Raw genomic sequence first — 13,619 nt, 5'->3', positions numbered from 1 at the left:
TCACGTGATTGCATTAAGACAAAACACCCCGACCAAGTGATTAATTAACTAAATTAAACTTCAATTTCGAGAGAAAGAATAGAGCGAGAGAAGATGAATAATCAATTAATTTAAGTAAAGCATTTGAAGTTCAGTTAAAATGAAATGGAGAATTGTAGTGGCAAATTGAATACCAAGTTTAAGTAATTTGTTGTTTATGCTAACAGCTAGCTGGTTAGCTTAGCCTCTAACAGAGAGGAGATCTATGAGGAATGCTTTTTCTTCTACTGATCATGTTTGAGGACATGTCTTGATCATCGTTGGAAACTTTATGAGCTGATCTTGAGCAGTACACGTAACTGTAATTGAGTCCGCTTCTCTTCTTTCGGACAATCTGATCATGATTTGTGTATGCCATGCTCATGCTCATGTTTTCGGAGCCTGATGATGACGAATAGCTCATTGGATCATCGCAGTCCACAATTGTGGAATGGAGAGTCTGATCACTGGTCATGTCCTGATCATCAGACTCAGACTGGAGAGGAACTAAGAAGTCTGGACTCAGTTGGAGTGATTCACATTTCCTCAGGTAAGGAGAGAGCCCCCTCTTCAATGTAACCACATAATCCACCTGTGATTATTCATAATGAATTCCAATTCAATCATAATTGAAGTATTCCATATTCCATAATGATATATACTTGTATATGGTAAATTCAAGTCCTTCATGCATGCATGTATAGATGTTTACCTTGCACCCAAGAGAGCAATGGATATAAGGTTCTTGAAGACTTCTGTCACAAGAAGTGCAATAGTTTCCTGAACCCTTGAATTGCCTATTCTGAGGTCTCTTCTTGATGAACACCACTTTGGCATTATTTATGGTATATGACTGGAAAACACAGAGAGACTAAATTAGCTAACTGAATTCCCAATTAACTATACTGAATTGGAATTAAATTTGAATAGCAAAAGTCATGTAATAAACCTGAACATTATTGCAGTCGACGAGCTTTTGAAGATCTTCCAGTCTTACAACATCATGGTAAACATAGCGACGAATTTGAAGGAGCCTATGGAAACGGTGGGAAGGTAGACAATGGGGGCATATACTGGTGCAACAATCCAAACAGTAAACGTTCTTTTCGTTCTTCTTTGCAGTTTCATGAAAGGAGCAAGCTGCAAAGAACTTCTGAGTATAGAGGGCTTCTAACCATGCAGGCTTCTGAATTCCCTGAATTACATGGACCAACAATTCAATCCAAATTAAAATTACCAAACAATTATATATATGATCCACAAAGACAATGAGAATTATGGAATAGAGAAGACAGAGAGGGACAGAGACAAACCATGATCACATAAACACTTCAAAGCAAGTGTCCTGCTTGAGCTGTTATCAAGACAATGGTGTGAACAGAAGAGGAGAGAGAGAGAGGCACTGAGGGATATGGTGATAAGAGTATTTATGGAGCTTCACAAGAGAGGAGAGGGTTATATATTTATTCCTTGGGAGAGGTACACAACATTTTGTCAATAGGGGCTTGTAACATGAGAGAGAGAGAGAGAGAGAAGTAAGATATGAGGGGAACGTGGGCGCTGTTTCCGTGTCTCCCATTTCTCTAAAACCTGTATAAACTAATGCTGCTCATCGCCTTGGCCGAAGAGCTCTAATGCTAAACTAACCAAGTTCTTCTTGAAGGAGGTGCCTCTGTGACTCACCATTTTTATTTTTCACCTTTTCTTTCGTTGATTCTCATCTCTTAGAATTGGTGAAATCGGTTGGAACTAGCCACTTGTTGCAGATCATTTTGAAATGGGAAACCGAAAAAGAAAAAAAAAATCGAATTACAGATGATCGGTTTGATATTTCTGTGTTACCATCTTGATAGGTGAAATTTGCATTCCACCGAGTAGTCACTGAAAGTGAACTTTAACACCAGACTTCCGGTAATTTCCAAAAGCTTGAGTTTCTTATCCCAATAAGTCGGCCAGGTTAGTTAAAAAACCAACTATACTGTATTAGAGTATTTCTGTGCATCCCTTATTCTTGCCTGCTGCTTTTGATGTCATTCCTGTAACTTTCATGACTTCAAAGCTAAGCAATTAGAGCCTACAGCAAAGTATAGCTTGGTAGAGAACAAAAGGGTACCGAGCTGCAGTGATCACACACAAGGTAAAAGGTAAAAAGTAGACCTAACAATGTGTAGTGTTTTAGCGTGTTCGTGATCGAAGATCAAAATTTTGGTTTTTGAGAATATTAGTACATCAAAAGAATATGCAGCTGTCACCATTCATTGATTTTGTTTGATACCTGAACTGTGAGTCTTGTGACTTAGGTGGTAAGAACGTTGAAGAACATTGTGCTTAGGAATATTACTACTGTAACTCTTATGAATTCAACAGAGAAAAGCAAGTGAGGGCACTATAGTGTTGGCTAAGAACACTGTCTTTAGTGTCATATGCCTTGCATCTGATAGAGTCAAAACAAGACATGTACGAGAAAAAACCCGGTTTTTAGGGAATAAAACATATCAACATTAATCAATCAACAACTCCACTAATCTCAAGTCCTCTGCTTTAATAATAATGTGGTTTTATAACAAACATTTCACAGACAAGCACAACTCATTGAGCACTAGTTTCCCATACTAATGACCTAATTAATTGGAGGCTCCATTGCTAATTTTGAGGACGACCCTGCTTAATGCGCCTCTGAGGGTCTGAGCTCCATCCAAGAGTTATCTTGGGGTTTACAATGCTAACAGTATTATTAATCTTGTATTTTCCCTTTTATACCCTTTTAGGTCTACCATTCAAATTGGATTTTTACGAGCTGACAATCTTTTTTTACCATATTAGTCAACAGTTCTCAATCACCCATTGATGCTAGCAAAGCTCTTATAAGTAGTTAATCTTCTTTATAAAGTTCAACTCCTACAGGTAAGAGATATGAAGCATCTGAGGATTTGGCATAAGACAAGCTATAAACAATTTTGTTCAGACATTATGTTATAGTATAGACTGTAGGCAGCTTATAGTCCTAAGCATGTAATTTTTACATTACCTATTTTCACCTTATAGACTGTAGGCAGCTTATAGACTCAAGCATTACCTATCTTCACCTTATAGGCTCTAGGCAGCTTATATTTCACCTTATAGACTCTAGGCATCTTATAGACTGTAGACAGCTTATAGACTCTAGGTATTACCTATTTTCACCTTGGGTCAAACTCAAGCATGTAATTTTTTACCCTTCCTAAATTTCTTTTGAGGAGGTTTGTTTTTTCCCTTGCTGGTTTCTTTGTTTTCTCTCCTTAATTCTACTGTCATGAGCAAAACCAGAGACTAGTCTTATAAAATAATATTCATTACAATTTGTTTTCCAGAGAATGAGAAAGACAAACAAAAAACACAAAGCTACCCTAGATCCGTCAGTACATAAACTCTATTTATTCGAAACGAGATCAGGACTTTTATGTTTATCAGAAAAACAGAGAAAAGTATACGGATAACTCTTTGAGCATAGTGCTACTTAGAACAGGTTCATGATCTTCAGCACCAATTTGACCGATCAAATTCATATAACATGCACGTGTACACTAAATATAAACATACTAGCAAACATCTATCTATACCTACAACCAAATTGAAAAGAAGAAAGAAAAACAGAATCAAAGAGGAGCCTCACGTGCCATGAAAAGCAGAAAGCTATTATAGTAGGCAAGAAGCTCACGTGCAAGGGATCCAAAGACCCTGGGTTTCAAATATAAACCCAAGCAAACTTGCAGTGTTCAAAAGCTCAAGCGCGTCTTGGAACTGACCCAAATTATTCCTCTTTTCTCATACAACACTTCAAAGTTGTAGGTGGTGGTCAATGGTCAAAGATCCAGAGAGAAGGAGATGATGTGGATGTGAATATGGTTAGAAGAACAAATAGGGTTTGCAGAGTCAGCGGATGAGCCGCACGAGGGGATCTCCCTGCCCCTCTGCTATGGCCTCTGTGTAGTCTGAGGCTCACTCCATTCTGCTATATCAAAAAGGGTTTCTTTATTACCTATTATATATGCATACCCTTAGTTTTATGGGTTAAGCCACATGCAGAGCCTTTTTCCAAAGATTAAAGACCGGCCAAGGCTACTACACCTACATCATGATATATAGTAGTACACCAGTTCTAGTAATCTAGTTCCACACAAGTAAAAAAGAATTCTTTTCATCGTGCTTAGAAAAATTTAAACTTTTAGCTGAAATCTTGGACTATAAACAAAGGCTCAAGGAAATGTGGCCTGAGTTAGTCCTTTTCTTCCTCTTCTTATTCAACAATAAAATATGCTTCTTGTTTGGTAGCCTGGGTAATTGCAGCTATAGTTAAACTATGTGTTTGAGTACCTTTTATCAATACATTACACTCCAAGATTTTCAGTCACCGACTGGTAGAGTACAGGTTTATGAATTTAGTTGTTTATTGAGTCTGAGCATCTGTCTATATGCCATAATCAACTCGGCTTAATTCAGATTAAAATCACCCCTTCATCTGTCATCACTAACCAGTAACCACTAACAGAATTCATGATAATGTTAAGCACTACTACCATTAATAAAGTGCTTCTTATTCATATTTCACAATAATACTTTACATCTACCCAGATTTTCCACCTTTTCAGGTTTTGTTTTCTTCTTTTCAGATGTTTATACAATTACCTTACACACTATAAAAAAAATTAACAAGAAATATGATAAATGCATGTAATGGAGATATGATATTCAAATGGCTCAAACCTAGTGTCAAGGTTTCTGAGCAGAAAACATGATGAAAGATTGCTGAACTTTGCTTGAGTAGTTTGTGAGACCACATGATGTACACAAGTCCCGTATCTCTTCCTCCGTTAGGTAGCTGTAGCTCTGAGCAGTCCTCTGCCACATAAATAACACCTTAAGATCAATATTCATGGTCTATAACCAAGCCATTCAACATATTTTTAATAAAACCCATGCTCCAAAGACTGCAAACATTCAACTATGCTATATTAAAGTCGGGAATAGTTTTAATTTTACTCCTGAGAACCTACAGAATAAGGAAATGAATGTGGATGCAATGCACAATTGTTCTTATAGATAAAGAGGCATCTGAGTAACATTCAGCCAGGAGGACAATGGATATGCCTGAACCGTATAGCATAATAATCAACAATTATAACTGCAGAGCATGAAATCCAACTTGAAATAAGAATTCCTTAGACAAACCAACTCCTAGTTGGATAAATAACTTCCCATGAAAGCTCCCTATTGAAGATCAATATAGCCAGGTTTTCCATCAAGAGTAAACCAGAGTAAATGAACCTTTGCAAAGTCCCAAAATGAAGATTAATAAAAACCAACTCAAGAGAAGTCCATGATTGCAATATAAATCCACCCAAACATAGTCCTAAGTATGACTGACCACATTTGGCAATCATTGAAGAACTATTATTACCTCTCTGAAAGGCCTGATATACCAGGGAGTGGATGAAGTATACCGCAGAAAAGTGGTTCCAACAAAGACACCACTACTTCGTAATACACGAGTGATTTCAGCAACCTGGAAATATATCAGAAAAGAGATGGTAAATGTATTAGTTACTGAAGTTTTATTCCATCCATACACATGTTTAAATTGAGCAAATATTGAAAACTTAAAGAGATTTGACAGATCACATGAAGTTCAGATGCAAAATAAAGGTCTGCCAGAGATCGGGGGATATATATGTACGCACTTGCTAACACCAAACCATAAGAAAGCTGATTCCAAAAAATTTCACCAGAAAATATACTAATATCTGTGATGTACATAGTACTTTATACTATTATAATTGCAGTATGTTCCACGGGAACCAACTAGGCCACTAGACCATGGAATTTCCATGAGAGTTCATGTTACCATATGCATGGATAGAGGCCTAGTTCACTATAGCCTGTTGTGAGGAACAAGGGTAAAAGGCTCCTAGTTTTGCTCAATGTTCCACATAACAGATCTCATATTCTTTTCGAGTAAATAGAGGATTGAATTACTTTCCGTCATCCTACTGAATAAACATAGAATCCTAAAGAGGAAGTAACTTAAAGGAAAAACAGGAGGAACAATGTCAAACAACACTTACAGCATTTGAAGGAGAGGGCCAACAGTGCAGTGCTGCACCGGCATGGACTGCATCGACTGAACCTGATGCAAATGGAAGCCTAGAAACATCTGCCCTTACAAGAGCAAGATTCCTGCACTTATTCCAATAATGTGTAACAATCTAAATTAGAATAGACTGATAGACATTTCTCTTTTCTTAAACCAGTATTGCATTGAGAAACTAATAAGAAATAAGAAAAAAGGCAGACAAGACTCACGTAGCCAAAAGAGCAGCATCTCTTTTAAGAAAATCATAGCACTGTCGGAGCATATTTTCCGAAAAATCAAGCGCCACAACTCCAGAATAACTCCCCGATTTCGCAAATTTCCTCGAAAACAAACCACTCCCACAGCTCACATCCACTAGAAAACCGCCTTCCGCGGATTTAAAGTAGTCCTGAGCCATTTTAAACTGCATAGCACATAAGAACATCATGTAACTCTCAAACTGTCCACAAACAGAACATAAACAACAGACACTATATGCATTTATACCACATTGACCAATTGACACATACCTCTTCATCAGGACCCGGAAATCCACTAGTGCTAAAATTCTGGCGCCAACCTCTTTCATACAAAAACGACACAAGTGGGCTCCTAAACAACTCAGTCCTAGCTGGGTTGACTTCAACGTACTGCTTCAACCCAGCAGTAACAGTAAGGTCCAAGTAAATGTCTTTGCTGGAATACGACTTGTCACATTTCTTGCACTTGAAACCTGACCTGTATATTGCTTCCCTACCAAACCCAAAAACACTATAAATCACACAAAAGCCTCAGCCTTTTTCAGCTTAACTATTCAGTACCGAGAATTAAGCATAGTACTCACAGGTTTAGACCAGTTGGGCCTTTTCGTTTTAGCGGTTCATAGCAAACTGGGCATGACAAAAACTCAATGCCCGAGCTTTGACTTTTCTGGGTGTTCGAGCTCTTCTCCTAAAGATCAAAACTTTAAGAACGAAAATTGAAATTTGACCAAAAAGGGTCCTAAAGATTGAAACTTTATGAACCAAATATGAGTGTGGGAGAGAGAGAAGGTAGTACCGGTTGTAGAGTGATTGCAGAGGTGGCGCGAATGGGGAGAGAGTGGAAGCGGAGACGAGGAGGAGAGAGATGGGAATTGTGGTAGAGGCGAGGGTGTTTTGGGGATAGAAATGTTTGGTGGAGGGAGGAGGGAGCCGTCGTGGCCATGAAGATTTGATTCTGTGCTTGGTGTTTGTGTTGTTTGTTTTTCTGGTTTTGAGATTAGCCGAGAATGATGGCAGTTCCATACGTTTGTACTTGGTGAGTGAGTGACGAGTTGGAAGTGTATGGAGACGGTGGCAGTTACGAAAATCAAATATGCTCCTCAAATTATTAGCATTGTAATATTACTAAAGAAATAAAGAAAGATATAAAATCATGTATAGGAAACTTGGAAGAAAATTTAGTCGCACGAAGGTTGTCTTTGGACGTTTATTTAAGAAAATTAGTCCCTACTTCGGTGGTAAAAGGTTGTTTTTAGACTTTAATTTAAAAAATTAATGTCAACGATAATTTTAATGAATTTTATTACCGTAAATTGGAATGTCCTATTGTATGCGCTCTTAAATGAACTAAGATTAAGTTCGAAGTCAGTGTAGAAGGAAAGCTAATTCATTTTTTCAAAACCAGTAACATTAATTAGTTAAGTAAATTGTAATATAATGTTTATATTTGTATCAAAATTTGAAAGGAAAGGAACAATAACTCAAAAAAACTCGAACCGCGCGTAGGGTTTTTCTCAAGATCTCCTATCCTTCTCGTCCGATGGCGCTCGTCGGTGGTGGTTCGCCATGCCGAATGGGCTGTCGCCGAGCGGGTTTTGAAAGCAATGGTCGTGTAGTCTTCTGAATGGGGGTGGCTCTAGGTTTGGCAAAGGAGTCCGGGCTGATCGGTTTGTGCGGATTTGGTGGATTGTCAGAGCTTCCACGACTGCTAGCTTTCGTCAGGAGCTCTCCTGAACATGTGTTGGTGGCGTGGCTATGGCGGTTTTCTGGGAGATCGAAGTGGCAGCGCAGCTTTGGTGGTCTGGGAGGATCGCAGCAAGGGCGGGGCCATGATGGATCTGGAGCGATCGTGGTGGCGGCGTGGCTAGACGGTTTTGGGCTATCTCATCAGGGGTCGCGGCCACTACAGGTCTGGCGGTGATCGGCTGCACTGGAGGAGGATGTTTTGGTGGCTGGCTCAGGTCAGTATTTTGTTGGGCCTTGGGCTTGACTCATGTCCTTGGGCTGCTCTCTTGGGCCTTATTTTGGGTTGGTTTTGTCCTAGTCCCTATTTACTTTGGTTAGTCTTCAATAATTGCCTACATTCAGGGATAGTTTAGGCACCTTTGTGCATCTAGTTTTAGTATTTGGTCTTGGTCTTATTGACTTAATTTTCAGTGTCTCTAGTTGTACACCAATTGAGGTCTCTAGGCGACTAGATTTGCTGGTTAAGAGTTAGGTTGGGAGGGCTGAACCCTACTAGCGCCTCCGGCGTAGTTCCAAAGGGGGTTGTACAATGAGTTGGTATATTTTCTATGTACCATTGTGGGTACTATCACTATCTTCTTGTCTGTCTAAATTGCAGCGGAAGGGTATGTAATGGTCTATTCTGGCTTTTGATAAATATATATTCGCCCTACTGGCTCCATTATCAAAAAAAAAAAAAAAAAAAATTAGTTAAGTAAATTGTCGTTAGGTTACTTATTTTTCTTTCGAATAAATACAAAATCAAAAGATATAATGAATCATGAAAAGAGATCTTGTTCAAAATCGCGTAGTTATTCTTGAAATTGATGTGGAGTCCATGACATAGTTTTTTGAGTAGAATTTTACAAGGTTTTTATTCTCACAACATTTTTATTTTATTTTTTAGCTGAACCAAATAAGGGGCCTTCCCCTTACTTGAATTTATTAAAAAAGTAAAAAGGAAAAAAGGAACTTAGGAGGGGGACCAAACCAAACCTCCCTACAAAAGCAACGAAAAATAAACAAGCTATCATAACCACAATTAGGGAATACCCAATTGGTCACTTTGACAATGCGATAAAATAAAAGATGGTGGAGCATCCCACCACAGCATATTAGGAGAAGTCGTACCATAATTTACCAAAGCATCAGCTACCTTATTACCTTCACGAAAAATATGTGACACACGAAAAGTCATTTGAGAAATCTTATACAAGCAACTGAGCCACCTAATACGAAATTGCCAGGGGACCAACAACGGAGACTTGATAAAATCCAGAATAAGAGAAGAGTCAATTTCTAACCATATGTGCTTCCAATCACGAACCTAGGCCAGCTCAATTGCTTTAATCATAGCCATCACCTCTGCCGCAATGGAACTAGGAATCTCAAGATTAGAAGCAAAAGCACCAAGAAAACATCTCATATGATCCCTAAACACAGCTCCATAACCTCCAACCCCCTCATCATGTTTCCCGTTGGAGATGAAAGATCCCACATTGGAAAAGTGACAAATAAAATATAACTTATAAGTGGGTGGATCTCACCTAATTGTACTGAGGCATTTTGTGATTAAAACTCAATACTTAATAGGTGGTTAAGTTGGGACAGTATCGGTACAATGGTGGGCCACGGGCCACGTTTGTCGCTATTTAACATTTCCAAGCTCTATCAGAATTAATCTTAACCCAACCAATCAATGGGGGATGCCAATTCACCTCTATCACTCTAGAGGCACAACGCAATCTGCAATGGGTTCTAAAGGCTTTCAAAATGCGAAGATCTTGGATGGAATTGTGCATGGTACCTATTGCCAAACGACTAGCTTCTTGAATATGACAAAATATAAGTCTACAAATAGTAGCAACTGAAAACACCATGCCCTCATGTCTCATTTTGTTTCTAGTGATCCATACAAACCACAATATTGAAGTGAAACAAATCAACCACAAGTCTTTGAGCTGGGAACTTCTCCCTACAACCATACCCACTTGTAAACCCTCTAAAATTGAGAGAGGAATTCCACCCAACTCAAAGAGAGAAGTAAAATGACTTCATATATATTGCAGCCTTAAAAGATCAATTAAGAAAAATGTGATCAAGAGATTCAGAATTTATACCATAAAGATCACAACATAACTTAAACAAAGAATCTGGAATGGGAATGAGTGACCCTTGCATTTCTTCCCCACTCCTATATATTCTAACCGTTATTGGTTTACAATAGGAATAAATAGCTTACATTCAAGAAAAAGAAGAAAGAAAACCTTGGGATCGAGACCTGTAACTCGATCCTCGAAATTTACAGGTCTCGATCCCCGAAATTTATTATACCATACACAGCTTTATGGCACACCACCAATATGGAGAAATGAACCTGCTAGCTAGTCTTCTTCAAGGTTTCTGAGCAGAAAAGATGATGAAAGATTGGTCAACTTTGCTCGAGTAGTTTGTGAGACCGCATGATGTGCACAAGTCCTCAATCTCTTCCTCCCTAAAATAATTCCCGCTGGGAAGAACCCTCTGCCACATAAATTAACTCCTTAAAACCAATATGATACCTTCATGAGAATTCAGATCATGGAATACAAGTCTGTCAACATATTTTGGACAATCTAACTAAAAATTTGGATGTATATTGGTTTCACCATTACAGATCCGTATCAAAGCTCATAATGGTAAAACACCAAGGGCTCCCCATCCTGTCAAGATTGGAATTATTGACCAGTAATATATGAGAATGCATATTACCTCATTGAGTGGTTTGAATATCCAGGAAGTACTTGAAGGACTAGACCGCAGAAAAGTGGTCCCAACAAAGATGCCACCACTTCGTAATACACGAGTGATTTCAGCAACCTGAGAAATGTGTGAGAATTGATCAGTTGGTAGTGATTTATTTATTAATTTCAAGCAGCTTCTTGACATCCTTAGATCCCTTGCACAAGTTAAAAATTCTTTGCGGAATGAGGTCGGATTTATAGCAAATGGAAGGCTGTATTAGTTGAGACAAACTCTGGTATTGTGATGTTTATTATACACTTATTTAACATATATTTGAACAAAAATTATAATTATTTAAATTAAAATTACAATATTGAGAACAAAATTACCATATTTATTTACATTATTTACATATAATTAAACAAAAATTACAACATTGACAACAAATTTGTTCAAAAACTTATAACAAGGTCGTAAGTGGTGTAATTATCATTATTAGAACTAAGATTACACAAAATATAACTCAACATTACTACTTTGACAACAAATTTGTTGTCACATTTATAAATATGTGTATGAGATACGAGTATATATCATAGAATTTTCCGTATTAGTTTCCATAAACATGTTGGTTTTAAAACAATTTGATTGGATCCGTACCTCTGAATAGAAATATGAGTGGGGAAGGAGAACCACTGAACCAGAGTAGATTTAAATTAACTACACTTACAGCGTTGGAAGGAGATGGCCAGCAGTGCAATGCAGCGCCGGCATGGACAGCATCAACTGAACATGATGTGAATGGAAGCCTAGAAACATCGGCCCTCACAAGAACAAGATCACTGCAGTTGTTAAAATCGTACTTGCATGGTTAGGATAGACATCTCATTTTTTCTTGTACAAGAACTGGAGTGAGAGTAGCAAACAAACTTACGTAGCCAAAAAATTAGTAGGGTCTCTCATAAGATAATCATAGCACTGGAGAAGCATATTTTCAGAAAAATCAAGTGCCACAACTCCTGAATAGGTCCCAGATTTGGCGAATCTTATCGCGAACAAACCACTCCCACAGCTAACATCCACTAGAACACCACCTTCAGTGGATTTAAAGTAGTCCTGAGCCATTTTAAACTGTGCGAGAAGTAAAAATAGCAAACTACATATAAGTCATTGACAAACAATTAAAAACATCATGTAACTTATATTAATGTTGTGTTACGCATAGAAATATATAGTACGTGTACACATACGTGCATGTATAGAAGAAGTTAATTATGCTATTATGGGTAAGTATAAAAAGCTAAAGCAATAAGGAAAATATTGGGACGATGTTAATTAAGCAATTAAGAGAACGTACTTCTTCATCAGGACCTGGGAAGCCATATCGTCTAAAATACTGACGATAACCTTTTTCATAAATGAAGGACATGAAGGATCTCCTGAATAACTCAGTGCCAACTGGTTTAACTTCAACGTACTTCTTCAATCCAGCAGTAACAGTGAGATCCAAGTAGTTGTGTTCACTGGAATACGACTTGTAGCATTTCTTGCAGTCGAACGATGATCTGCATATTGCTTGCCTACCGAGAAAAAAAGACAACCAAGCAAAGTACGCGCGTAAGTACAAATACAATTTAAGCACAAAGCCGTTGCCTTCTTCAGCAATATATCCACTATTAGCTAACTGATTTGATCGAGTACTCACAGGATTAGACCAGGTGGGCCTTTTCGCATTAGTGGTTCATAGCATACTGGGCAGGATAACAACTCAATCTCCGAGCTTTGACTCTCATCAGTCCTTGAGCTCTGCTTATTGACAGATGAGGGAGCCATCGCCATGAAGTTTGATTGATTCGCTATTGCTCCTGCAGTGTCTTTTTTTTTTCTCTCTCTTTTTTTCTTTCTTTTTTGGCATGAGATCGAAAGGAGTGTGATGAGTGTTTATAGGTACGAAGCGACATTAGTGTTTTCAACAAACACAACCACCTCAGTATGGACGGATCAGGCTCCCCAACAGTAAAAAAACAGTTGTGTGCATGAGACATCGTACTAGGGGCGTAACTACGTAGGAGGCTGGTTGGGCCTAACCCATAATTCTTTTAATATTTGATCGATTATAAGTGCTAACATTACTTATATTCATGTTTGGTTTAGTTGACAAAATAGATGGTTATTTTCCTAGTGACCTTAGTTCGAATCTTGTTGACAGCAATTAATGCTTGTTTTCTTGGTTGTTTTATCATTTTCCTCCCCCATTTTCTTCTTTTGTTCCTTCGTTATTTTTTTTTTATCTTTCCCCATGAAGGGCTCCCTTCTTCTTTCCTGCTAAAATTTTCTTGCCTATTTTTTTTTTCTCTCTTTCCCGATTTTCTTACAACAATTTCTATTAACATTTCTTTACAATTTAGTCTCAAAATTTTTACAAGCATTATTGATGGGGGAAAAAAAATCTTGGTAGCAAGCCTTAGATTAGCCCACCCCAAGTTTACATCTTGGATCCGCCACTAGTCGTACTAGAGTTATTGAATGACAAAGGGAATTAATTCATCTGTCTCACTATAAACAATAACATTCTAATGCAGAGGGTTAAAAATCTTTAAATTGAGTCTCCACAGCTCGTAAAATATAGTTTGAAGCTCGCCTTGTTATGATCAATGATGTAAGCTTACTTATTACAAGGAATTTTTTTTCAGCTCTAGGAGTGAAAAATCTGTAAGCAATTTTTTTTTTGTAGTAGCTAGGGAAATAGAACTTAGATTCCGTACTCTGTGACAACCTTT

General features: G+C 37.9%; 3 protein-coding genes across 4 annotated transcripts; all 3 read right to left on the bottom strand.

Moving 5' to 3' along the window:
* Window positions 1–155: 155 nt before the first annotated feature.
* On the bottom strand, window positions 156–3,312 carry LOC112190508 (protein RGF1 INDUCIBLE TRANSCRIPTION FACTOR 1). Of its 2 annotated transcripts, none has more exons than XM_040513745.1 (4): window positions 1,332–3,312; window positions 968–1,204; window positions 731–871; window positions 156–610 (listed from the first exon to the last, which is right to left on the bottom strand). In XM_040513745.1, exons 1-4 carry the CDS (start codon window positions 1,332–1,334, stop codon window positions 227–229), a joined length of 765 nt encoding a protein of 254 aa, XP_040369679.1. In that variant the 5' UTR covers window positions 1,335–3,312; the 3' UTR covers window positions 156–226. The 2 variants fall into 2 exon arrangements, with proteins under 2 accessions (XP_040369679.1, XP_024185712.1); XM_024329944.2 differs by having other exon boundaries at window positions 968–1,213; window positions 1,332–3,300.
* Window positions 3,313–4,548: 1,236 nt separating this feature from the next.
* On the bottom strand, window positions 4,549–7,444 carry LOC112188270 (uncharacterized methyltransferase At2g41040, chloroplastic). The gene is made up of 7 exons (XM_024327358.2): window positions 7,187–7,444; window positions 6,972–7,078; window positions 6,658–6,880; window positions 6,358–6,551; window positions 6,120–6,231; window positions 5,456–5,560; window positions 4,549–4,896 (listed from the first exon to the last, which is right to left on the bottom strand). Exons 1-7 carry the CDS (start codon window positions 7,331–7,333, stop codon window positions 4,768–4,770), a joined length of 1,017 nt encoding a protein of 338 aa, XP_024183126.1. The 5' UTR covers window positions 7,334–7,444; the 3' UTR covers window positions 4,549–4,767.
* A 2,766-nt stretch (window positions 7,445–10,210) lies between these two features.
* Window positions 10,211–12,743, bottom strand: LOC112189919 (uncharacterized methyltransferase At2g41040, chloroplastic). Its single transcript, XM_024329300.2, has 6 exons — window positions 12,545–12,743; window positions 12,197–12,419; window positions 11,774–11,970; window positions 11,570–11,681; window positions 10,867–10,974; window positions 10,211–10,638 (listed from the first exon to the last, which is right to left on the bottom strand). The coding sequence occupies exons 1-6, from the start codon at window positions 12,676–12,678 to the stop codon at window positions 10,510–10,512; spliced, it is 903 nt and encodes a 300-aa protein (XP_024185068.1). The 5' UTR covers window positions 12,679–12,743; the 3' UTR covers window positions 10,211–10,509.
* Window positions 12,744–13,619: the final 876 nt, after the last annotated feature.

The sequence above is a fragment of the Rosa chinensis genome, chromosome 2 (genome assembly GCF_002994745.2).
Source record: "Rosa chinensis cultivar Old Blush chromosome 2, RchiOBHm-V2, whole genome shotgun sequence".
Taxonomy (NCBI): Eukaryota; Viridiplantae; Streptophyta; class Magnoliopsida; order Rosales; family Rosaceae; genus Rosa; species Rosa chinensis.
This window is presented reverse-complemented; position numbering and strand designations above follow the sequence as displayed.

Bases quoted from the DNA above. Each gene is read 5' to 3' on its own strand.
- LOC112189919 (XM_024329300.2), bottom strand. From the start codon at position 12,678: ATGGCGATGGCTCCCTCATCTGTCAATAAGCAGAGCTCAAGGACTGAT. The intron at 11,971-12,196 runs GTACGTTCTCTT...CTTCTCGCACAG, and splicing joins TCCCAGGTCCTGATGAAGAA to TTTAAAATGGCTCAGGACTA. The intron at 10,975-11,569 runs GTAAGTGTAGTT...CACATTTCTCAG, and splicing joins GGCCATCTCCTTCCAACGCT to GTTGCTGAAATCACTCGTGT.
- LOC112188270 (XM_024327358.2), bottom strand. From the start codon at position 7,333: ATGGCCACGACGGCTCCCTCCTCCCTCCACCAAACATTTCTATCCCCA. The intron at 6,881-6,971 runs GTGAGTACTATG...TGGGTTTGGTAG, and splicing joins GGCCCAACTGGTCTAAACCT to GGAAGCAATATACAGGTCAG. The intron at 6,552-6,657 runs GTATGTGTCAAT...TGTGCTATGCAG, and splicing joins TTCCGGGTCCTGATGAAGAG to TTTAAAATGGCTCAGGACTA.
- LOC112190508 (XM_024329944.2), bottom strand. The intron at 872-967 runs GTTTATTACATG...TGTGTTTTCCAG, and splicing joins TCGACTGCAATAATGTTCAG to TCATATACCATAAATAATGC. The intron at 611-730 runs GTAAACATCTAT...GAATAATCACAG, and splicing joins ATTGCTCTCTTGGGTGCAAG to GTGGATTATGTGGTTACATT.